The 24072-nt window shown below is 39.8% G+C and overlaps 1 protein-coding gene across 5 annotated transcripts in view; it reads left to right on the top strand.

The window, feature by feature from the left end:
- CADM2 (cell adhesion molecule 2) overlaps positions 1 to 24072 on the top strand; it is a 359857-nt gene that overhangs the window by 306337 nt on the left and 29448 nt on the right. For 2 of the 5 annotated variants that reach the window (XM_083439260.1, XM_083439259.1), the window contains one exon: positions 11366 to 11482. The exons of 2 other annotated variants lie outside the window; for them this stretch is intronic. In XM_083439260.1, the coding sequence (XP_083295386.1) occupies positions 11366 to 11482 (117 nt within the window). The remainder of the gene's footprint in view (positions 1 to 11365; positions 11483 to 24072) is intronic. One more of the 5 variants, XM_083439261.1, reaches the window with a different exon arrangement.

The following is a 24072-nucleotide window of genomic DNA, read 5'->3' as shown; positions in this document are numbered from 1 at the left end:
TTCTTTTTAATTAATCCTCTGTATACTTAATTTTAGAGAAAATCATTCAAATCCTGTAGGAAATTTTACACTGAGATAAGAATGGTGAAAAAGCAGCAGAACTGTTTATTCCAGGCCCCATCCACCACTGATATGCAGCCCCTGACAGCCCAGAGAGATAGTGACTATATATAAAACATCTTCAGAAGGAAATTAAGTCAGTGCCCTTGGGGATGCTTTTATACTGAGTCCAAGACATGACCTGTATCAGCCACACAGGATGTCCAACACATATTGACAGGGATTCGATGTGATGATACAACAGCCCAGTTCATATGACTTGCTAGACCCCAGTTCAGTCTGACAAGCTGCAGTAAAGCTTGGAGTCTCATTTTCCTCTCTTATTCCAATGCAGCTACAAGAAGATTTTTTTTTTTTTTTGCTTGACCGCAGTTTTTCATGTCCAAACCAAGAAACTATGGTTGAAGTAAACTATGTTTTTTCCCCAAAACAAAACAAACAAGCCATTTGAAAATGTAGTGGAAGGGACTGGGATGTGTACAAAGCTGGCATTTGGGGTGGCTTGTTTGCATAAGCTATAGTTTACTTCAGGGATTGCAAAACTGGTTCCCTCCAGGTGTTGTTGGACTCAACTCCCATTAACCTCAATCAGTATAGCTAATGGTCAAGGATGATCTTAATTATAGTCCAACAACATGTGGAGGACATCAAGTTGGCTACTCCAGGTTTACTATGATGTTTGAATGCAGTCTATGAGAATAGAGCATAGATACAGTAAGTATTACACCCTATGTTTCTTTGAAGCATACAAGTCTTAACCTGCCTGCAGTCCCCAACCATTCTTGTTAATTAAAACAATAAAAAGCAATGAGGAAACTTGTGAATAAGCATTTGATGATAAAGCTGTTGGCATTTTCAGAAATCACACATTTTGCTAACTGAAACTACTTCAAGACGTAGTTTTTCATTTAGTAGTTGCTTTAGAAATATGGATGTCTGAATGCACATGAGCTCCCCCATATTTGGTCACTGCTCAGTTGCTTGCACCCTGTTCATCTGATTATCCAGCTCAAAGTGAGTCAGGCATATTAATCGTTATCAGGATTCTGTTGTTAAGTTTGATTACTTAGTAGTCTGTGCCTGCACATCTTTCATATTATCTAGCTGAAAGTTGGCCTTGGTGACATTTTTATTATTGTAAAAATGGATACTGGAGTTTCTTCCTAATTAAATTTCTGCAAATATAGATTTGGAACTACAGAGGGTAATTGCAGAAGTATATATTTGAGTTTATTAGCACTGTAAGCCTTCTAAAATAAGATAATGTCAAATGTTCCAAGTTTTAAAAGTTTCGGTGTTTAGTACTGTTTGATATCAAACGATTCTTCAGTATAGTTTGATTATAATGATAATCTTAGACAATTTCCTGTTCTTATTTTTTCAGCATTGAGATTAGATGCATAGCTTTATTGGGTGCACCAAGTGGGACAGAACTCTTCCCCCCTTTTTTCTTACTTTGCAGTTTGAAAATTGAAGAAAGGGTTATGCCATTTAATAGAGGGCATATATTTCCTTATCTTCATTTTGCACAAAAATTGTCTCTAGCATTTAATATATTCTTCCAGTGCAGAGTTAATAACTGCCATGGTTGGGTAAGGGAATTTATGATGGTCTTTTCCCCTTTGTGAGTTCAATTTAAGAGGACCAAGCACAACAGAATGAAACTATTTTGGAAAGAAATTGCCAAGAACCTCTATTGGGGTTAAGCAGAATTGGTGCTATACATCTTATCATTTTCCAGTTGGTCACGTGACATTGCATTTGGGAAACAGAGTTTGCACAGATTATCAGTTGTGCCTGACTAATCTTATAAAGTGTGAATGGGTGGGAGAGAGTTTAACCTAAGTGGTGAAAGTAGTAGGGAAATTGATCAGAGTTTGATAAGCACTATTTCCTTGGCTCACCATTTTGCTTGAGAATTGGGAAGTGGAGCTACAAAGTTTCTGCTTAATTTCTCTGAGTAAAGATGGTGCCAAGAGTAAAAGGAGAAATTACTGTGGGAGGATTCTCTAAACATGAAAATCTATCAATAAATATGTTTATTGAATTTAGGTCCACTATACAGTCTTCTTCTTACCGACCCTTCTTCACAGAAACTAGATAGGGTAGTTTCAGCTGTAGATTTTTAGCAAGTGTCAGTCCTTTGGCTAAACTGTTTCCTACATTATTTGTTCAACTTTGAGTGCTTCAGTTTGAGTATTCCAGTTAACCCTACTGGCTGTAGGTAATAAAACTGAGAAATACTCTGGCATTGTATAGTTTCCTCAACAAAAATAAACTTTAAACAATTTAGAACTTATTTTGAACTAATAATAATTGAAAATTATTAGGACCCAAATTATAATATCTGAATAGCTTAAAATGTGAACAGTTATATATCCTTCGTCAAAGACAAGCAGCCAGCACATCAAAGGAAAGCCTATCCCTCTCTGTATTGGCTCTGTTGCTTATCTAAATGTGGTTGTCACAATCAATTGATTGTCATAAGTTTCATTGGTCTTATGTACTGGTATTGTCTGAGGTATAGTGGAAGAAGTAAAACCCTTTAGAACTAAAGAGGAAATTGTATTTATTCGTCATACACGTGTGTGAAATTAATGTAGTTTCTGCAACTTTTCCCCAGTGTGAATCTCAGAATATGGAACAAGAGCCCTCTGTTGTTGAACAGGATCTGTCCTACATTTTGTTCTTTAATTTGTGCTTTAATGTTTGCACACAATTTCCACAAACTGATCTTACTTATTTTCAATCACAGCAGTTTTTCTTCCTCCCAGCTTTCATTATCGAGTACTTTAGAGTCACCTATCCGTCTTTTATTCCCTTTCCTGTGAACAGTTCTCTCAGTGGGACCCTATCTGCTAATTCCCTCAATTTCCAAAGTTATCTTCAAAACTCAGGAGAGATTTAGACAGCTTTAGTGCAAGCAGAGGCTTGACTTAAATGAAAATGTGTAGTTTATCATAATTAGAGATTAAGAGTAAGCATAGTGTTTATTCATATTAATTATACAAACAACATGAACACTGTGATTCTTTAATTGGGACAGTCTAAAAATAAAGTTATAGGGAAATCACTTTCTCTCACAGTATCTGACTATGGAATAATTCTGTCTTATATTCTCTTATAGTAGCTCAAATCAATACATCTGTCAGCAGATGAATAGCAAGCCAAATCTTTTATCATGCAGCCAATACAGCTCTATTCAGCCTAACTGAATTCAATTGTGTTTTCTCCCAGGTACATAGGTATAGTACTGGAAAAAAACCTCAACAACTTTTGTGTCTGGATTTTCACCTTTTGAAATATGGCAACCCTAGTTCCACCAATTCTTGGCTGGTGAAGCAAGGGAGTCCAGTCCTGGAACCTACCCAATGAATGAAGGGACTTTGCATCCCAGACCACCCATATCTCACAGCTGCCCCCCCCCCCGAGCCTAATTCTGTCAACAAGCAGTGAAACAACCACAGGTGTAGCCGACACCTCTGTAGTAGATGTGCCCCTCCATCAGTGAAGCTCTTCTCTGCCAACATACACCTCACCTCAATCTTAATGCCCCACCAAGCCAGTGAATTGAGGACTTAGGGTTCTTTTTTTAGTAAATATCTGCTAATATGAAGACAAACTTGGTCTTGTGTGAATTTTAGTTAACAGATGGTTCCCTTTATCATTTTTTTAAAGTGTATGTAAGACTGAAATCTTACATACACTGGTATGTGGCAGGTCTTGAAGGAGTGGCACAGCCACTCCACATCACTCATGCCACTCAGGACAGAAGGGGCGAGTCAAGAAAAATGCCCATTTACGGCACCAGCTCCCAAGCAGGTGCACCACAGAGGCTTAGAATAGGACCATTTCCATCATGTGATGGCAGTTGGGTTTGCCCAGGCTTCTAAACCACGACTTGCTGAACCAGCATCATTACATATGAACTGAAGCAGTATGTGTGCTAGAGCAATGCCACCAAAAGTGGTGTTTTCGTGAGGAGCCATGCATTGCCTGGCCGTAACACAAGGAATCATGCAGTCCCTATTTGTTCATTCACAGGCACTTACAGCTCACCTTCCACCATGCAGTCCCAGGAGAGGCTGCATATAGCTCAGTACAATTAAACAGTTTCCACCTTTGTGCACCTTGGCCTGATGTTAAACAGAAACCGCTCTCTTACACAGCACTGCCTGACAAATTTCACATGGCGACGGAAATCCCAGCAGAGCCTCCTCTGCAGATCCAACACCTGACCAGTCTATATAGGATGGAAACCCCTGCAAATATATGAGGCTGGAGTTGTTTAGGGCTTTGTGTTACAGGGAAACACCTTGAGTTGGGCTTAGAAGCACACTACTACTCAGTGCAGGCCTATGGTATCCAATTGATTATACTTGTAAACATATTGTCAGTATGTGGAGAAATCAGCTTTTTAGCTCTCCCATTGGTTTAATTAGTGACTGAGTTAAATCTCAAATTAAAAAAGCTAATTTTGCTGGATTAGAATAATTTAATGATAGGCAATAAAATGAGGCCTTAATTTCAACATTCCTGCATCCTGTTGAGTAAGCCTCCAATATCTGCTTAACAATTGGCTAAATCGCAATAGTGAAATTTTCATTGCATTTCAGACACAAATTATTTTCAACTAACTAAAACATAAATTAATATTGAGATTATTGCATTTTTTAGAAGCTCTCTCGTTTGGACCACTGGAGCATTGAATGTGTGATATTTCCATCTTTGACATGCACTGTTGCCTCAGTTTTCTAATATTGATAGATTTCACCTTTCCAGATGTTGAGGTTCTGCTTTACCAGAGATTATTAGTTCTCATCCTATAAATAATGCCAGAATCCATATCTTTTTTAGAGTTAGAGAAGGTAGAGGGTGTGGAGATGTCCACTTCATAGCACTGAATAGAAGAGCAGGAGCTGGCTTAGCTCATTTGCTTGATATTGGAGAATATACATATTTGAGATAATAGTTTGGGAAAAGGGTAAAACATCTCAGTGTTAAGAATCTCATCTGTTTTAGTCATTCACAACCCATACTTTATTAGTACTGGGTTTATATTTTCACTTATTATATAATTTAGTTCTCTTGCAACAACATGTGCAAAAGTTGTTCAAGTTTATTTTTATACTGCACATGAAAACTGATTCATTGTTGCATTTTATGGCTGACAACTTTGTGAAAAAAAGGTTTAAATGTCACAAAGGGCAATCCATAAAATTCAGATGTTCAGCTCCTTGCTTTAATGGTTTGGGGGGGGGTTGCTAAAAAAATGCATTTATACTTTAACAGAACTCTGCCAAAAACAATTCATAATCTATTTTAAGAATGCATAATCTATTTTGGCTCCATATAAGCGCTAAATCTTTAGTTTATCAAGTTATGTATGCTGTGTGTATATAGAGCAGGTTGTAAAGTAGCTCCCACAGAAATCTGTTATGACTAATATGAGATCTGATTTTCAATGCAAATTTGGTATTTGGAGGTGGGGTGAGGACTACAATGTTCATTTTATTAAATCCCATTCCTCCTCCTCCTCCTCCTCCTCCTCCTTCTTTACCTCCCCTTGTTGAGAAATTCATGTTTAGTAGTCTAAGGTGGTGAGGTGGCTGAAATGAAAGTTCTCCATTGCTGGCACAAGCGGGCTAATAATTTATCACACCAGAATGCACATTCATATAAATGTGCATCCCATTGGAATTAATGCATTGCAGATGAACAATTTATGCATTGAGTGCTGATCTGGCACCAGAGAGGCATCCTTTCTCAAGCTCCACAAATTGAGGGTATTAAGCACATGTCCTGCTGCTTGCTCTCCATTAGCTTAGTCCAAACTCAACTATAGGGATCAAAAGGGATGGGATCGAGCTTGCCCTTCCCGTTTGCTCAAGGAGTGAATCTATTCATCTCCTGAGCCTGACATGTTCCTCAGTGATGGCTTAGTGGCAAAAGAAGTGGAGGAGTGAGAGAGAAACACTATCTCTATCATCTATCTATCTGTTTATCTATCAACACGCACGCACACACTTTGTACTTGAATTATTGCTGGTCTGGTAACAAATACTTGTGCACATAATGGGTCTCAGGTTTCAAATCTACATTAAACTCTGGTGTGGAACCCCGTTCTTCTGAGCTCTAACAGAAAAGTAATGACAGAGCTGACAGGGTCACAATCCAAGAAGCCTCCTGCAGCCCTTCACTCTTCCTGAAATCTCCCAAGGTTGAACAGAGCTTTGTCTAAAGTCAGGTCTACCAACCCAGGAAACTTGTAGGATGGAGAGGAAGTAAAAGGAGAGGAATGCCCCCCGTCCCATCCTCCTTTTGAAAAATTGGTTTTGTTTCCAATAACTTCTTTAGCTGATTAGTATTATATTCATTTTAAAAGTGGAGCCACGAATGCCTTATTTAGTTGTGTACATTAAATCCAGGGACAAATTATTATGTAATTTGAAACAAAGCTATTACTGTTTTAAGTTTACTGATATATAGTTTACTGATGTTGTTCACATTTTTGGAAAGCATATAGCTACATATTGTCACTGTGCCTCTTTTGCTTTGAATGTTCAGGAATCATTTCCTCACTTGTTCTGTAAAGTTGGGGCGGGGGATGAATATCCGGGGGAGGGATATTCCTCAAGTATTTTATATGGTGGCCAGGTAGGCTACTGCCCTCTGGATGAACCACAGCCTCCTTTCACCAAAGGATATTTGGGTGTTATGGGTCAATGAGCTACACAGTATCGAAAATGTGTGGGAAGAGCATCTGGAAATTGATTCATTTCAATTCTGAGTGAGGTCAGGCCCTGCATATTGCTTAGAGTTGCTATTGTCCAACTCATGCGCTCCTTTGCTGGTAGATTTTTAAAAAAGAAATGCCACAAGTGCAGAATTGCTTTGGCAGGCAGCTGCAACTTCTGTTTATATTTTTATATACAGAGAAATTGAATGAGGGGTGGGTGAGCAAATAGAAGAACAGCCATAAATTTGAATAATTGGATTTTATCTTTTGATAGTAAGAACCCTAGTATTAGAAGTCCACCAAGATATATAAAATAGAGTTCTCGGCAGTAATGCTCTAGCTAAAGAGGAAGACACTTAAGTTGATTCAAGGGGCACATTCTTGAGTTTTGCCAATTCTCCCTTTCTCCCCTCCACTGTACTGAATGATATTCTGAAGAAGAGGGTCCCCAACCTTCAAGAATAGCTGAATGCAAGGAGTGGCTGCAGTGGGAAGGAAATGGGTCCACAGCTCTGCTCACAGTTCTTAGGATCAAGTCTCTTAATGATCAATATCACCATACATCAATATATTTGTAGCAATATTATACTTCTAAAGAAAATCATGTATCAGACTAAAACAATAATCCTCTCTGTGGTTGATATTTCATAAAGCAACCTATCAACATAATAGTGATTATGATTAAATGGTCGGGTTGCTTATCCTTTTGATATTGTGTATTAGCAGTTAAATGTATTTTATGTTGTGAGTTCTGTTTATTATCACTGAGACAATACATGGAAAGTATGAGATATGTTTCTCATAAGATTATATGGCACCCACCCACCCATCATATACAAAATGCATAGTGGGTGAGCAACACTCCTTCTTACAGGCTATGCCTTTTATTTAACACTCATTCTGATTTTATTGTGGCCAGGTTATATGATCAAGCAATTTTTATCCCATGCTTCCTAGTGCATTTTGCCATCACTTTCCTTATACCAAAAAGTCAGTTGTTTTGAGGACGTGTGTTTGTTGCTCAAGACCTCCCAGTCAACTTTAATTGGGCAACCTGAATTTTATGAAATATGACTGAATCCCACCTGAAACTAGGGAAGTGACCTGTATTTGTAGGCAGTTGCTGATGGCTCTGTCTTCAGAAATTCATGGTAACTATGAACTCTTCCCATTTCCCACATGATTATAGCAAAAGCTACATTTTGAATGAGAACCTTTTCAAAATGTCATGCTAGTTGTATCATACTCTTTGGGACAAAGGCTGAAATGCTATGCCTTAGCTATGTATGCACAAGGTTGCAATATTTAGCCTACCTGCCACCAAGCAAGTATTGCTAAACTCGGTGGGATTTGCTTCAAGTAAACATGTTTAGGATCATGCAGTAATCCTACTGATTAAATGCAGTAGGATGTAAATAAGTGTAACTAGGTGAAGGCTGGAAGCAAAGAAGCTTAACAAATGGTGCTCAGGTGCCTAGTTTATAGGTTATATAGCTAACATACTTTACATTTCGAAACAGGCATTAATTTAGAAATCCTGGCTAGAGTCATTACTTCTTCTCATAAGAAACCAGTATGTGTCAAAAGACCAGAAATATTCCTGCAACTCTGGGATCTATAAAACAGGAGTAGTTGTTTTTACTCGTAATATCAGTGGACTTCATCAATAAGCACGACATTGTTATGTTTTACATGCCCCAGACAGAAACTGCGACAATACCTTGTTAACACTCTGAGCATATTAAAATCGGGTTGATTTGCTAAGGACCACTAAGGACTACTATATCACCTAGTTCATGCCCAATAAACATTGAAATGGAGGAGAGCACTGGAAATTATCCATCATTCTTTTATAGGCCTATTAAAGTAGTGTAACTTGGTAATATTAAGCCCCACTTCAAGGTAACATATGACCGTGACTGAACAACTGCAGGCCAAGAAACCAGACTCAGCATTGCTTCTAGCATGACTGTGGTTGGAGAGAAGTTACGCTGGTGTAAAGTTGTAGTTGGGAAGGGGTAGAGCAGGACATGTCCCCTTATGTGGTCATGCATGAGGTCCTTAAGACAAATGTACATGGTCCATTTCTCATTCTAAGACTGGTTGATTGGCAAACTAAAAGGTATACGTAACATCAGGCAGTCCCCCCTTGCTGTACTGTTATCGATGGCTGCTAAAAAAAATAAATGTCAGCAAGTCTGTCCAGAGATGTAATTCTATTGTGTATTATGAAATTCTGTTACAATAAGGGACGGCAGCTGATTGAACCTGCCCTAAAGATATTTGGTAGCAAAGTGCTTACTCAAGTGCTCTGTGGCGTTGAAATCTGGGACTCTGATTTGAACCCCATTAAAGTTTTGAAAACTCTGCAGAATTTTTTTTTGGGGGGGGGGGGAAAGCTATACTCCCTACTATCAGGGATATCAGCTACTCTTCTTTGTACAGAATCCAAGTGGCCAACAATTAAGACAATAGCCTTAACTGCGGTGAGTTAAATAATATTTTATAACATTGCTACTATGCCTATTGAGTGTTTTCTTGCTCTGCGCTATGTGGAATTGGGTGATAACCAACTCTGGAAAGCAGCTTGTCAATATGTTTTTGACTACTATTATTTTCCAGAACTGAGCTTTGCAATGACCTTGAATAAGTGTCAACTAAGGGATTGGTTCTTCTGGATAGAATCGGCAACTAATTAGAAACCCCCATTCTGCCCCCCTCCCAATGGTATCCACTCTTGAGAACAGAGCATTTTAGAGCTAGTTATCTAACCAAAGTCTTAACAGCTTCCTTAAGAAATGCTTCTACGCTTTTGGATGGCTGCTACAACAAGGTGCAATATGCAGACAGATTTTTATTTGTAGTCAACCTCAGATGGAATACATTACTCATTGTCTGTTAACCTGCCCCTTATATAGAGAGCCAAGGAATCACTTTCTGAAACCTTTGTTTGCACAAGCAAACAATAGTTCAGTTTCCTTTGAGTGGCAGTAACAGCTTCATAACATATATAGTGGCCCTGTATGCACTGGCTGCAAAAAAGAAAAAATCAGGAAAAAGGAGTTAGATAAAATTGCTATAAATTGTTGTAATGATTCAGAGGTTTAATCTGAAATTAAGCTGGATTTGAGTTAGTATCTCGGATAACTTTCTCTTAAATCATTGATGTTGGCAAATTGGATTTTGAGAAAATCAAAATAATATTCGAATTGGAGCTGTCAGAGCTGCACAAGGGAAACTGTGTTTTAATGATCAGGACCTTGGCAAAGTCTTTTTTATATTATGGATTTTTGTACTATGGATATATGTTCTGTATTATTTTATTAATACTATTGCCTAATACAAGTTGTTCCTGAACTTGAAACTTGAAAATAAAGCTGTGGTTCTGATTTGCATTACCATTTTTTGTAAACCCTTGTTGCACAGATACCACCATTAGCTGCTTCTGTAGTGATGGCGTTTGTATCTGTGTGAGTGCAACCATATTCCTCTGAAGCTTGGTTTCAGTCCTGTAGCATCCTAGATGTTTAACTGAGCTTCACAGTATTTGAAGTTGTTTTCCACTGTGCCTTTTCTTTCTTATTTTCAGTGTCTTCCTAGACAAAGGAACATTGATCTTCAGTGCTCTAGGCAGTGCAGATTTTAGAGGTGTTTTTTCTCTCTCCCTCCTACTTCTCTCTTTATTGTCCTCTATATATTAAAATCACAAAAGGTTTTGCTACAGGGAATATATGGTGTGACTTAGCAACAGGGCCTTTAAGCTTTGTGTGTAGATGTGCACTTACTCAATTTGGAAAATAACCTAAGAACTGATAATGTTTGTTCCGTTTTTCTATTGGTGGGGTTCCTTTATGGATCATACATATGGTAACATTACTATGAATAGTTTCTACAGTTGGTCCTCAAATGATACAATTAAGTTGACTAAAATATTGCTTTATGTTGAGTAACCCTTATTCACAGTGGCTGTTGGTAAAGATTTTGATGTGTTCTTTGCTCTGGATCTTGGCAGACTGTTTCCTATAACAAAATGTGGAAGAAGAGAAGCAAATCAAATAAAGCAGCTTTTAGAGTTAGTAGCCATTCACCCCCGTTTTCTTTCATTGAGTCTGTCTGAAAGTAGGTGTTTTAACATACAGCCATCTCTTGTTAACATGTGTGTTTATTTTAGCATGACAGTGTTGTGTTTTCATCTTCCCACGCTGACACAGCATGTTGTTGCATCTATATTTGCTTTGTTACTGTATGAGGCATTTAAAAATGGCTTAGTGAAGAGAAGGATTCTTGTCACAGATTCACTCTCCCACTTTGTGGAAACATGAATCATTTGAACAAGTCCTTTTTGGTTGTTTAGAATTCTGTCTGTTGCTGTTTGAATAGAATAAGAGAGAGTGTGATCTAATGTCAAGAATTTCAAAGTGCACTACTGTACCTTTGTTGGTCTGTGCTAAGCATGTTTTAATTTGAACATTTTCTACACATGTGTATTTACAAATTGAATCATTGTTATGCTGCTTCTCTGTTTGCATGATATGATTTTATTTTATATTTTTTTCCACTCACCAGATGTTTCCAACATTTTGCTTCCCACCACTGTCATCCCCTCCCTTACCACTGCAACAGTCACAACCACTGTAGCCTTAACAAGCACAGTCCCATCGGCAACAGCCATCGACACACGAGGTACAGTATGCTTCTTTGTTTTGGCCTGCAAATCACAATATAAATAGGCAACCACAGGTATATGCGCACTAAGTATGATCAAGATGATAAAGGGAGATTGTGAATATTGCAAATTTATGTTCAGTTTAATATACATGGGGACATCCAGTTTAATTGTCAGCAATTAACATAGTTGTGAATGATTTAACAGCACATTGTGCATCTTTGTCTAATGATATTTATGAATGTTGATGGGTGTTTTTAACTGCTGTTATAAGTAATTGCTTCATTTAAGATTATCATATTAAACTTTTGTTGGAAGGAAACATACTTAATTTTGAATTAACATTGTCTCTTAAAACGATAAGTTTGCTTTCTGTTGCTAATATACTGTGAACGTGTAAGTGGTTTGGATTTAACCTTCTATTTATTTAGAACTATTTCATTCATGTTTATAGTTTAATTTTGCAATAATTCTGTTCCCTTCTGTAGCTGTGTAAAAGGCCTTCCCAGACCATAGATTTCTTGCTCTAGAAATCTGTAGCTGTTCCTGCAATGGATAGTCCAGATAACCTTTTGAAAGTAATGTTTCTTTTATTAGGAAATTACTGTTTCCTACTGCTGCTGGTGGTGTGAAATGGCAGTCACTTTCCCACACACTCAGCACATCCATTTCCATTGGAAGTGCAAAATGATATGGCTGGACTAGTGATGCCAGTGGAGATTAGTAACTCATCCACACAATAATCCCTTACCTTTTTGGCTGTGTGGATGTTGTACTTGACAAGGCTGCTGAATGGGAGTAAGCCTCCTTGAACTCAGTGGTCCTTACTTTTGAGCTGACATTAAAGGATTACACAGTTAAACAACCAAGAAAAGTGGTTGACTTTAAATGCATAAACTAGAAGCAAATTTCCCATTTGCATTTCATATTTCCTAAGTAATGGTACATACTGATAGGTCACTATAACCACTAATATACTTTAATTTGCAACTAAATTTTTGTTTTAACTATTTATTTGTGCTTTTACCTAATACCTTTATTTTGTGAACCACCCTGAGATCTTGTGATGAAGGTTGTTATATAAATCTAATAAAAATATAAGCAACCAGGGAAAATTTACTTAGGTAAGAATGGAATATATATTACAAACATACATACACTCACACATGTATATGTGTGTGTGTATTTATATATTGTATTACTTATATTTATCTCCCATTCCTCTTCCAATGAACTCAAGGCAACATATATGCATACACTCCCCTGTCACTTTTTTCCTCACAACCATGCTGCCATTTGGCCTGTGGAACTCTTACTGACCCCTAAGCTGTATGGCTGATGGCAGACTTGAATCTGGGTCTCTCCAATCACGGTCTGATACTCTTGCCACTTCATAGAATCATACAACTAGAGAGTTGGAATAGACTACGAGGGTCATCTGGTCCAAGCTTTTGCAATGCAGGAATCTTTTGCCCATCATGGGGCTCAATCCCACAACCTTGAGATTAAGAGACATGTGTCAAGCTGCATTGAATTAGGAATATTAGCTGGAAATAAATCACAAACCTAGAATTTTTATTAAACAATAACCTTAAAGGTTATTTTATTAAACTAAGTATGCGCAATGGGATAGACAAAAGAGATACTGACTATTCCAAAACATTTTGGGCTTTCCTGGTCCTTCTTCGGGGAAATTCAGAGAAATAAAGATTTAACACTTAAGGGGGCAATTTTATGGCCAGATCTGCTGGGATGAGAAGTTTAGGATGCAGTGGATCTCTGTCTCAGCTGGCTGTTTCCTAGCTCAACCAGGTTCAGCTGTTGTTAAATCCCAGCCCCAGCTCAGCCAAAGATACACAAGCATAACTTGCTTATCCCAGCTCAGGTAGCTGAGCCAAAACTGACTTAACTGAGGCTAGTATGCATCCTCAAAAATGTGTATTCCAAGGTGTGTTGGGGGCTGGGCCATAGAGGCTGTGTCCCAAGCCTATTCAACTCAGCCACATGACCTAGCAGCCTGGCTCACTTTTTTAAAGGCTTGTTTTCCATCTTCCAGGCTTAGGCAGAACAGCAGGCCTGCTGTTGAATGGAGGGCAACTTTACGCAGGCATAGGATTGTTTCCTACTTGTGCTGCCTCTTCTTTTCTTAGTTTATCTATTCCTATGCAGAGACAACTAAGTACCTAGAACTATAAAAGGAAAGACTATCAGTTACTAGGCGGAACAGTTTGTTTCCATCAGATGGATGGGAAAGTACCATGTTTGCTTCTAGCAAGTAGATATACTCATAATTTTAGCACTGAGCAGTTACTTGAAGTATTTGAGGAACATAAAAAATAGTATGCAAGATCACCCAGGGAGACCCAGTGGATAATTCTCCCACTTGTATACCAGATGGCTGAGCCAATCTGTGGAGACAAAATATAGTGTTTAACTAGTGTTGGATTAGACATTGTGCTGCTTTAATGCACAAACGTAAGCACACTGTTTTTATTTCAATATCTTTGGAAATCCTTTCTATATATTGTTGCAAAAGTTGGGTGCCATCCTCACTCACTGTCGAGCGATAGCAAGATCCCAGGGTGGTTCCAGGCAGTCACTCAGGGTCTGTGTTCCTTTGGAGAATTGAGACACGGTGGAGACTGTAATAACTTTAAGAAATATGGTACCTATTTACACCTTCTGACTGCATGGAGGGAAGCCAGATCTTACAGCATGGTCATTTCAAAAGGGGCTTATCCCCCACAGCAATGCAGCCATGGAGTTCAAAGCATCTCTTCCTGCCAGCCTTCAGCCAGTCTTCCCAAGATGTATCCTAGTCTTTTTCTCTTCCTTCTTCCTGTCACTTCACACCCAGTTACCATGGCAACCTTCCAAACCCATCTCTCAGGGCAAGGGGGGAAGACAGTTCTCTTGCATTGCCAATGGCTCTCAATGGCCCTGTATTGTTTCTTAATAGCCCTAGCTTGGCCAGGCCATTTTGCATAGGCTAGCTCAGGAATTCCTCTGCAGCTTGTATTTCTCCCTTCATGCCCCAAATAATCAAAATCCTACCATTTGTTAATTTCTAGGGTTTAGCCTCCGCTCCCTATCTATAACAATATTATTGTAGTTTGTTTAGTTCCTGGGTTTCTTCTGTCTTTCCTAAGACAATCTACTACAGTGCTTAAACCCTAAACAACCCAGACATGAAATTCCTGAAAAACTGCCTTCTTCCCTACAGACTATCTTGGATGGGGCCCCTTTGTACAGCCCTCAGTGGCTGCACACTCACTGTGGCAGCTTCTGAGCTGTGGAATTCCCCTCCTCCCAGTGGTGCATCTAATTACCTTCATTATATATTTTTCATTGTATGCTGAGGACAAACCACCATGCACACCCACCCCTTCTTTTGAAAGTATTTTGAAAATTACTCTGGAATTCCATATGGCTCAGATCAGCATGCCCTGTCTCACCTATCAGCTGCTGTAGCTTTTAATACAGAGTTGGTTGCAAAACATGCACAAGCCAACCACCATTTATTTTCCCTGTCCCCTCATTCAGGAAAATATATTTCCTTAATATTTGTTATATTATAAATATAGGTACCTATTAAAACATTTATTATAGAAAAGGACTCCTGCTGTGTTCAGCATTCCTTGCTTGTGTGTGTGCTCTTTCTCTACCAGTGCTGCAAAGCTGAAATCACTCTTTGCTGCTTCTCCTGGTGAGGTGTGGCCTTCCAGGAAACAGCTCTAAGCATCCTGAGATCACATATCCTGAGGCAGACCTGCTAATGTCATACAAGGACTATCTGTGTGCTGTAGCTGTATGTTAGCTCCTGTATCCTGCTCTTGTGACAACAGGAGTGGGTGGGAAACTGCTTGTGCAAACACAAATAAAATGCTTTTTTAATAATAATAAAAATTGGTTCTTCTAATTGGAGACAGTTGGGATGGACAGGAATTTGATTGGACTTGGCTGAGCAATGCTGATGATGTAAAATGGAAGGCTAACGAGTATATGAGACTGGAAGGATTGTGGTGTTCTGGTTTTTGTGAACATCTACATTTTTTTTCTTGTCATTCCCCATGGCAGGGCAATATTGTGGCTTGTACTATGTACCATCCAGCCACCATTGCCTATGAGATTCATCTGAATTAAGCCTATCAGCATCTTAGAAAGTGTTTGTTGCCTTTTATGAGAACAAATCCTATATAAAGACCAGTGGATGCAATTGATTTTAGTTCGGGTGAATGATTGTTTCTTACTTGACAGCATTGACATTGTATCTATGGCCAATTTTCCATATGCATTCCTTACCATCTGGTGGTGATCTTGCTACTATAAGAAATAACAATTCCCAAAGAAAATGAAAGGAAGTTAATTCAGCTGTCTCAACAGACTGCACGCAATGCCTTTTTGTGTGTGAAACTCATTATTAAAACATGTTCCAAACATTAGTTAAAACAGTTGGGTTGCAATCTGTACCTAATCATCAATTTATGGCTTATCACACCTCACGCAACTAAAGGAAGTATCACAGTACAGGGTTGCATAATTCCAAATCTGATTGCTTGGAATGATGAATATGGCCAATATGCGATACATTATGCCTACATTTCCTGGGACTTTATAGTTATACCACTGTTTTTACTCTTTATGCTTATGATCCAATATGGTATCTACACACGGAGCTGTTTCCCCCCCCTTTGAAACATAGCATTTTCTACTATAATTTTTATTTCCAGTTTGGCTTCTTTCCCCAAAAAAAATTCTTAAAGAATGTCACAGTGTAGAACTAAATAGCACTGAATAGCACTGTTGGAAATACATCATCTAACTCTCCTCACCCCAAAAGCCGTGTAAGATGTGTGACCACTTCTAGCAAGATACAAATTCATGAATTCTTTTCATTTTCATATAAGGTCTCTAAATTTGCATTAAGTCATAATTTATCATTAATCACAATCCCTGTATTTCAAGAGCCATGAAATTTGTCTTTCTAGAATTCCATATATAGTCACAAAAGGTACTATTTCAATATGAATATTTTGCACAATAGACAGCTACTGTGCTTTAGAGCTCCCATTTTAACTATTAACTCATTTCACACTGAAGTGGTTCCTTACAGCCCATGCTATATTCCACAGGAAAGTAAAATTTACAGCTGACTCTAAAGATTTGCAATCCAGGCATGCTTTCATTTGCATAACGATCAGAAAGCAACCTTGAAAAGTTACTAAATCTACTTGGGTCATTAACAATGGTATTTCATGAAATACTTCCTTAGACTAGCTTTTTACTCACTTGGTCAGATGTGCATTTGCTCTTATGTTCAGTCCTTGTAAGTGATATCCTTTTGTGCTTCTATATCACCCATTAACTTCAAATAGACTTTTAAAATATTTTGTCTTCTATGCCTGGGGTGGGGGTAGGGATCAACAAACATATCAGCAAAAGTATTTCGGGGACCAAAATGCGTAGACAGAAGAAAACTGAAGAACCAAAAGGGAAACATGAGTGCCTCAAGAGGCTTTTGCTGTGGATTTCCTTTCTAGTTTTCATATGGGAGTTGATAATGGCTCGCAGTAATGGACCTTTATTGTAATGGAATGCTACAGAGGCACTTTTTCAAATTTCCAGTGCCTTCAGCTAAGACAGCCTTAAACATATACCAGTTCTTTAAGTTACATACATTTGACATAACAAGTGGCAGGCTACAATGGGCTGTTCATACAGCCTCCTTCCATTTTTAGTGTAGACAACCATACCCTGGGAAACTACAGGGAGCGGGTGGCACTGTGGTCTAAACCACTGAGCCTCTTGGGCTTGCTGATTGGAAGATTGGCAGTTTGAATCTGCGTGACGGGGTGAGGTCCCGTTGCTCAGTCCCAGCTCCGGCCAACCTAGCAGTTCGAAAGCATACCAGTGCAAGTAGATAAATAGGTACCACTGTGGCGGGAAGGTAAACGGCATTTCCGTGTGCTCTGGTTTCTGTCACAGTGTTCCATTGCGCCAGAAGCGGTTTAGTCATGCTGGCCACATGACCCGGAAAGCTGTCTGTGGACAAACACCAGCTCCCTTGGCCTGAAAAGCGAGATGAGTGCCACACCCATAGTCACCCTTGACTGGACTTAACCATCCAGGGTTCTTTGCCTTTTCTTACCTTTACCTGGATATTGCAGGATATAATGGACTTAAGTTACAGGACAGTTGATTTTGTTTGATCATTAGTAGAAGCTTCTTGACCGTTAAGAACACTTTGACAACAGAACCAGTTACCTAGAGGGGTAATCGAGGCCTTCAGGCAGAAGCTGGATACCCATCTATAGGAAATGCTTTAGTTCTGGATTTCCTGCATTTAGAATGGGATTTAACTACATGGCCTACAAAGTCCCCTTCAACTCTATCATTCTGGAGTCCAGTGGTCCTACAGACTAGGTAAGCTATATGCTAAACATCTTCTGGGAAAGCTTACCCAGTAGATGTCCCAATCTGCATTACCAGGCCCTGAGCAGGTGGACTTTTGCCAGGGAAAAACCACCTTAGCTGCCTCTGACCCCATGCACTCTGGCCACTGCTTGGGGGGGGGGGCAGGCACTGGGATTTTGTGAAAATATTTTAAATTGTAAACCATAATTTGAAGAGCTCAATATAAACTTTATTTAGAGTAAATTAGAAGATGTATTTAACATCCTATCCATATAGCTTAGTTTACATGAAGTTAATATTTTTATTTGTCATACAGAATCCCAACAATCCATAATATGAAGTTGTGTAAATCTATTTTTCCCTTTTGCACTACTATCTTATACATGTCTACTCAGAAGCAAGCCCCATTGAGTTCAAGGGGGCTTATATTCAGGTAGGTGGCTATAAGATTACAGCTTTAGGGGGAAATTATAGTTAAGTGCAAGTATTTCCATAAGAAAATATGTTCTCCTTCTCATCCCCTTGCACACTGTTACAGGGGTTCATTATACACACTCACCCACTGAGCCATTGGGGGCAGGGGGGAGAAGCGGGGAGGACTTGTACTGACTCCCGCAACTGTTTAGTTGAATCTGATCCTTTAATCTGTTTTTAACTACCGTATTTTTCGCTCTATAGGATGCACCAGACTTTAGGACGCACCTTGTTTTAGAGGGGGAGAACAAGAAAAAAAATTATCTCCCTCTCTGCTCAGCGCCCCTTCAGCAAAGTGGCAGGAGAAATGGAGCCCCTTCCATTTCTCCTCCTGCTTGGCTGAAGGGGCGCTGCACAGCTCTCCCTCTCTGCTGAAGCCAGAAGTGTCTTGCTCTACTGTCTTCAGCGAAAGGAACCTGAAGCCTGCGGAGCACAGTGGGAACTCGCGCTGCACTCTGAAGGCTTCAGGCGGCTATCCCTGAAGCCTGGAGAGCTAGAGGAGTCGGTGCGCACCGACCCCTCTCACTCTGAAGGCTTCAGCGAAAGCAACGCGAAGCCTCCGGAGTGCAGAGAAAGCGCTCCCTCTGTGCTTTGGAGGCTATCGCCTCCAATAAATGCTTTGTATTGCTATCGCTGAAGCCAAGGAGCCTGCATTCACTCCATAGGATGCACACATTTTTGCTAGAGAGCAAAAAATACGGTATATGTAAAAGCTAACTAGGATGTACCTTTCATTAGAGGAAGTTAAATCGAAATAATTACCTGGGCCCCTTTGATATTAAAATGTTTTCCACAACACCAGATCTTGCTTGTGACTCCAATTTTTATTCTTCCTGATCTCATTAAAGTACCTTAGTACTTCTGAGATACTAAGAGAAAGAGAGCACAAAGCAATAGTATAAAGTCATACACAAAGAAGAGAGGCCAGTTCTGTTGAATGGTGTCTGAGATAAGGAAGGAGTTATCTTTAAGATAGCTGTTATAGGGTTCCTCACATGTACAACTGATAATAAAGAGAGTGATCAGTGTCTAACCTTTAAATCAGTTGTGTTCAGCAGCATGTTAAACAGCTAGCTATTTTATAGCATACTTCATAACTGTATCATTGTTAGCTAATTAATTAAACTGATATGGCGTCTTGCTTTGACCTCCATGGGAGATACTGCATTTCTCATTTCCTGCGGCATTAATATTTTTCTAAGCTTGTTTAAAGCTTTGCTCTTTGGCTTTTTCCTTATTCATCTAGGTCCATCTTTTTAAAAGTGTTTTCCCCTTGTCTCCCCACTAATAATAGAACCGAGAATCAGTAATAGAAGGATTTGCTATCTCTATCAGAGTCTTAACAGGGTCCAAACAAACCAAGAACTAAGCAGAAGCTGGAAGGAGCAACTACCAAGGCCACCCCATCTACCCCAGCATATTTTTGAGGTTCTACTTGCAAACCTGGCTTCTTTCAAGAAAATGTGAAACCAAAATATCTAGTTATAGGGTGCCCCCCTCAACCTGCCCACACAAGAAAAAGAAAATGGAAAGGAAAGGAAATTAGAAACCCATTTTAGTAGTAAAGTTCATCAGACTGGGTAAAGGAAAGAATCTTCAGAGGCAGTGGCATCGCAATGAGGGCAGAGGGGCAGTGTGCCCCGGGTGCTATGTTGGGGGGTGACAAGAAGGCACTCTGCAGGGTGCTCACCCCGCTGCCCCCGGGTGTGGCGATGCAAGCGGCCATCGCGCCACCACAGCTGCATGTGGAGGATCCTCCATTCAGAGCTGCAACCGCAAGCAGAGGATTCCGCCACCGTCCATACGGTGTTCGAGCACATGCACTGTACATAGTGGTTTGTCACCGGTGCCGCCCAAGTGCCGTACGGACGGTAATGTGATCCCTCCATCGCCGCTACAGCTGCAAGCAGAGGATAGCTTTGCTGCTGCTGCAGCCGTGAGGAGAGGATCCCACCACCATCTGTACGGCAGTCGTGCAGCACTGGCGGCAAACTACTACGTACAATACATGCATGGAGTCGCTCACATGTACGTAGCGACGCCGCACACACGGCCTATGTAACAATGCCACACATGTGTCATACGTAGTGACACTACAAGTGCATTGTACGTAGCATCACAACGTGTGCGCAGCCGGCGGTTTGCCCTGCCCCGGGTGTCGGTTAGCCTTCCTTCGCCCCTGTACAGAGGCCGGAAATGCTTGCATCAGCAGATACGAATTTTACTAGTTCCCAAATTCTTCTCCAAGCAGATATTCTCCATTATTTTTGACATCCCACTCTCTAATCATCAAGCTCCCAAACAGCTGGTACAGGCTCCCTGCATGTGGTATCTTCCTAATCCAACCCCCTGCAATGCAGGAATCTCAGCGAAAGCATCCATGACAGATGGCCATCTGCTTAAGAACCTCCCACCACATCCCAAGGGTGTCCGTTCCACTGTCAACAGCTCTTATTGTCAGAAAGTTCTTCCAGATATTACTCTTCACCCTGATTGCATGGAATAGCCTACAAAAGTAGAGGCCCCTGTCAAACATTCCACTGAGCACAGATAGGTTCCACACATTACATGCTGATGGAAGGTGTGAGAGGTGCTTCAGTGGAGCCTGGAAGAAAAGGAGCAAGGGATGTAGGCAATAAATAGCATTTCCTTAATTTTTCTGGTTGAGGTAAACCTTTACTTCACACAAAATAAAAGAAATAAAGGCTGGATCAATTCATTCTTCTAGGTCTGGCACATGTTTTCCAGGTTCTGTGCACAATTACTCAGAAGGAAGTCCCATAGAGTTCTGCAGGATTTACTCCTAGAAAATGAGAAATGTTACAAAATGTTAGTTTCAGGCTCAGCATATTGATTCTGGTACTTCAAATTGCTTACCTTCCATATGAGTAATATTCCTTTAATATTATCACTCTAGCTTGGGTTTTAATTCTACCTATAGAACAGACTAAAAGAGTTAGATGAGTCCTTGAAGTTCAGCCTTCAGCTAGATAGAAAAGAACTTCCTCCTCCTCACTTTTCTGCTGTCCCTGGATTGGGGGGAGGTATTTTCTTCTTCTTCTTTCTCTTTTCTCCTCCTCCCCTCTGGTGCATGGAACACTATTAGGACAGGCACCTAGTATTTTAACATTTATTTCTATTGTGTTTTGGCTATGCACACATTTATGGATCAAAACACAGTGAGGTTGTTTTGTAAGCTGTGCTTCAGGTTGCAGTTGCAGCTCGCTGTAAACATCAGTACACTTTGATGTGTTTCCACATTGCATGCTGTTAGTCCACTCTAGTGGGCACAGAAGAAGTAGGGATATCTTCCCCCTTGCAAATTGCCAGGTTGGTTTTCTACAACAGCTTTCAAGTCCAATCAAAGCTGGCTTTGGGGGAAATGGATCAGAATACAGTATTTCACATTAACTCTGCATCCTGGATAATGTTGTCTGTACAGAGATTCAAAAATCAGTAGTGGGAGTGCACTGAAGCCACAGTAAATGGTGATGTTTACACAGCCCTTGTTTTTCACATTTGTGGGCTCACATTTGTGGCAGGTGAAATAGGGTGCTCATGGGGGGAAAGCCAAATTGGAATTCGTTTTTGTCAGTTATAGGATAGGACAAATTTTGTTATATTTTCATTATACGTTTCCAGTTATCTCGTGAGGAAAGAAGTTAGTTAAAAAGAGGAAGTCTATGCTTTAGATATTTTTATTCGTGTGTGTGTGTGTGTGTGTGTGTGTGTATGAGACATATGAGACATAAATATAGCTTGAGTTATCAGTTATGCCTTTGAAGCTAGAAAGATTACTGGGTCTGCCCCTTTTTTGTGCTGACAGTCCACTTGAAACACTGTTGATAACTTCCAGGGTGAGCTTGATGAAATACTGCATTAATACTAATTACACTATGTTTTTGGGTGAAAGATGACCTTGATACAATCTTGGTTGCAATATCCCTTAGAACAAAAAGATAGTGGCAGCATTGACACAGTATGACCTTGAATAACTTGTTTACAAGAAAAGTCAATTATAGCAAACAATGTATTTCTGTGTTTGTTGATTTAGCAGCTTTATTCAATTCCACAGTATTTGGTGCTGATTTCTAGTAGCCCATCCTTCCTACAATAATCTTCACATGAAACAGCCTCATGCTCATCTAATACTAATAAACTGCTTCAGAAACATGCTTTTTCATTTCAGTTTTTTAAAAGGGGAAGTTTTGCAGCAGACTTGCCAAAACATACCAAATGTAGAGTGATACGCAGCAGTATTCTCACTAAATTTGGCAACCAGAACATATACTTAAAGTTTAAAAAGATAATATTTTTGCTTTCATGTATTTTCCCTTTTTAAATGTTATAATTTATGTACTTAGATTTCTTATCCACCCTTCACCACAAGGTCCCAGTTTATACAATATGAAAATCAGTTAAAACAAAAAGAGTTAACCAACATTAGTACAGTACTGAAAGGAAGACCAGGACATGGTTGGTTGACTTTAATGCAGTATATCGTAATAGCCACATCTACAGATTACATTCGCACAGGCTAAAAATGCCTTACTTGAAGACCTATCCTACGCATCCTTACTCCCAAGTAAGTGCCACCAGTTCACAGACGACAGCCCTGGGCTAAATGAGCCACTACGTTCAGCGAGACTTACTTGCCAGTAAGTGTGTCTACAATGGTAGACTGAGTCGCACTGCATGTGATTGTAAAACTAAATTACAGCTAAAAGTCCGTTTTAAAAAATCTAGTCCATACCTTAAATGAGTTTCCTGAAGTTAACAGAAGTGGGGGGGAAAATCTGGCTTCATTCACAAATAACAGCAAACCACAAATTTGCACTATGAGCACAAGTCATAGCAACCCTTGGGTTCACATACTCAACCTCTCCCTCACCTTCTGATGCAGGCAGAAGGAGTTGTGAAGTTTTTGTTTCCATTTTAGACTAATTGAAATTAATAATTTTATTATTTATATGCTACCCATCTAACTGGGTTGCCCAGTCACTGGGTAGTGATCAGCGCAGCTTGTGATGTGAAACTGGCTCAATTTAACCAACCATAGTTAAGAATAACTACCAATTCTGTTTTGGTCATAGTGTGTGCATTTGGTGTGGTTACTTTGTGTATTTTTCCTGGTACTGTACTGTTGAAGGCTCCCTTATCTTTCACAGCAACAGTGTGTGTGTGTGTGTGTGTGTGTGTGTGAGAGAGAGAGAGAGAGAGAGAGAGAGAGATTGTATGTTCTTCACAATCAAGAACTAACTTCCCATGGTAAACCTGACGCAGCAGCCAAGTTGAGCTATGCCATGCCATGTCCTCCCCTCACCATGGCAGACATTTGGTGACTGGTGCTAGCTAGTCCAAACATGTTGGTGACCCCGATATAAAGCATGTGGTCTGTAATTGGGCTATTTTCCTATTTGAAAAATTGATTCTGAGTACAGTGGTACCTCGGGTTACATATGTTTCAGGTTACAGACTCCACTAACCCAGAAATAGTACCTTGGGTTAAAAACTTTGCTTCAGGATGAGAACAGAAATTGCACAGCAGCGGCAGCAGCAGGAGGCCCCATTAGCTAAAGTGGTGCTTCAGGTTAAGAACAGTTTCAGGTTAAGAACGGACCTCCGGAATGAATTAAGTACTTAACCCGAGGTACCACTGTATTCCAACTGAGAGCCACGCCTCCCTGTTTTTCATGAGGTTGTGTTTTTTATTGTTTGC

Source organism: Podarcis tiliguerta, assembly GCF_965153285.1.
Source record: "Podarcis tiliguerta genome assembly, chromosome: 4".
Taxonomy (NCBI): Eukaryota; Metazoa; Chordata; class Lepidosauria; order Squamata; family Lacertidae; genus Podarcis; species Podarcis tiliguerta.
Note: the sequence above shows the minus strand (reverse complement) of the source record. Positions and strands in the feature narration are given on the sequence as shown.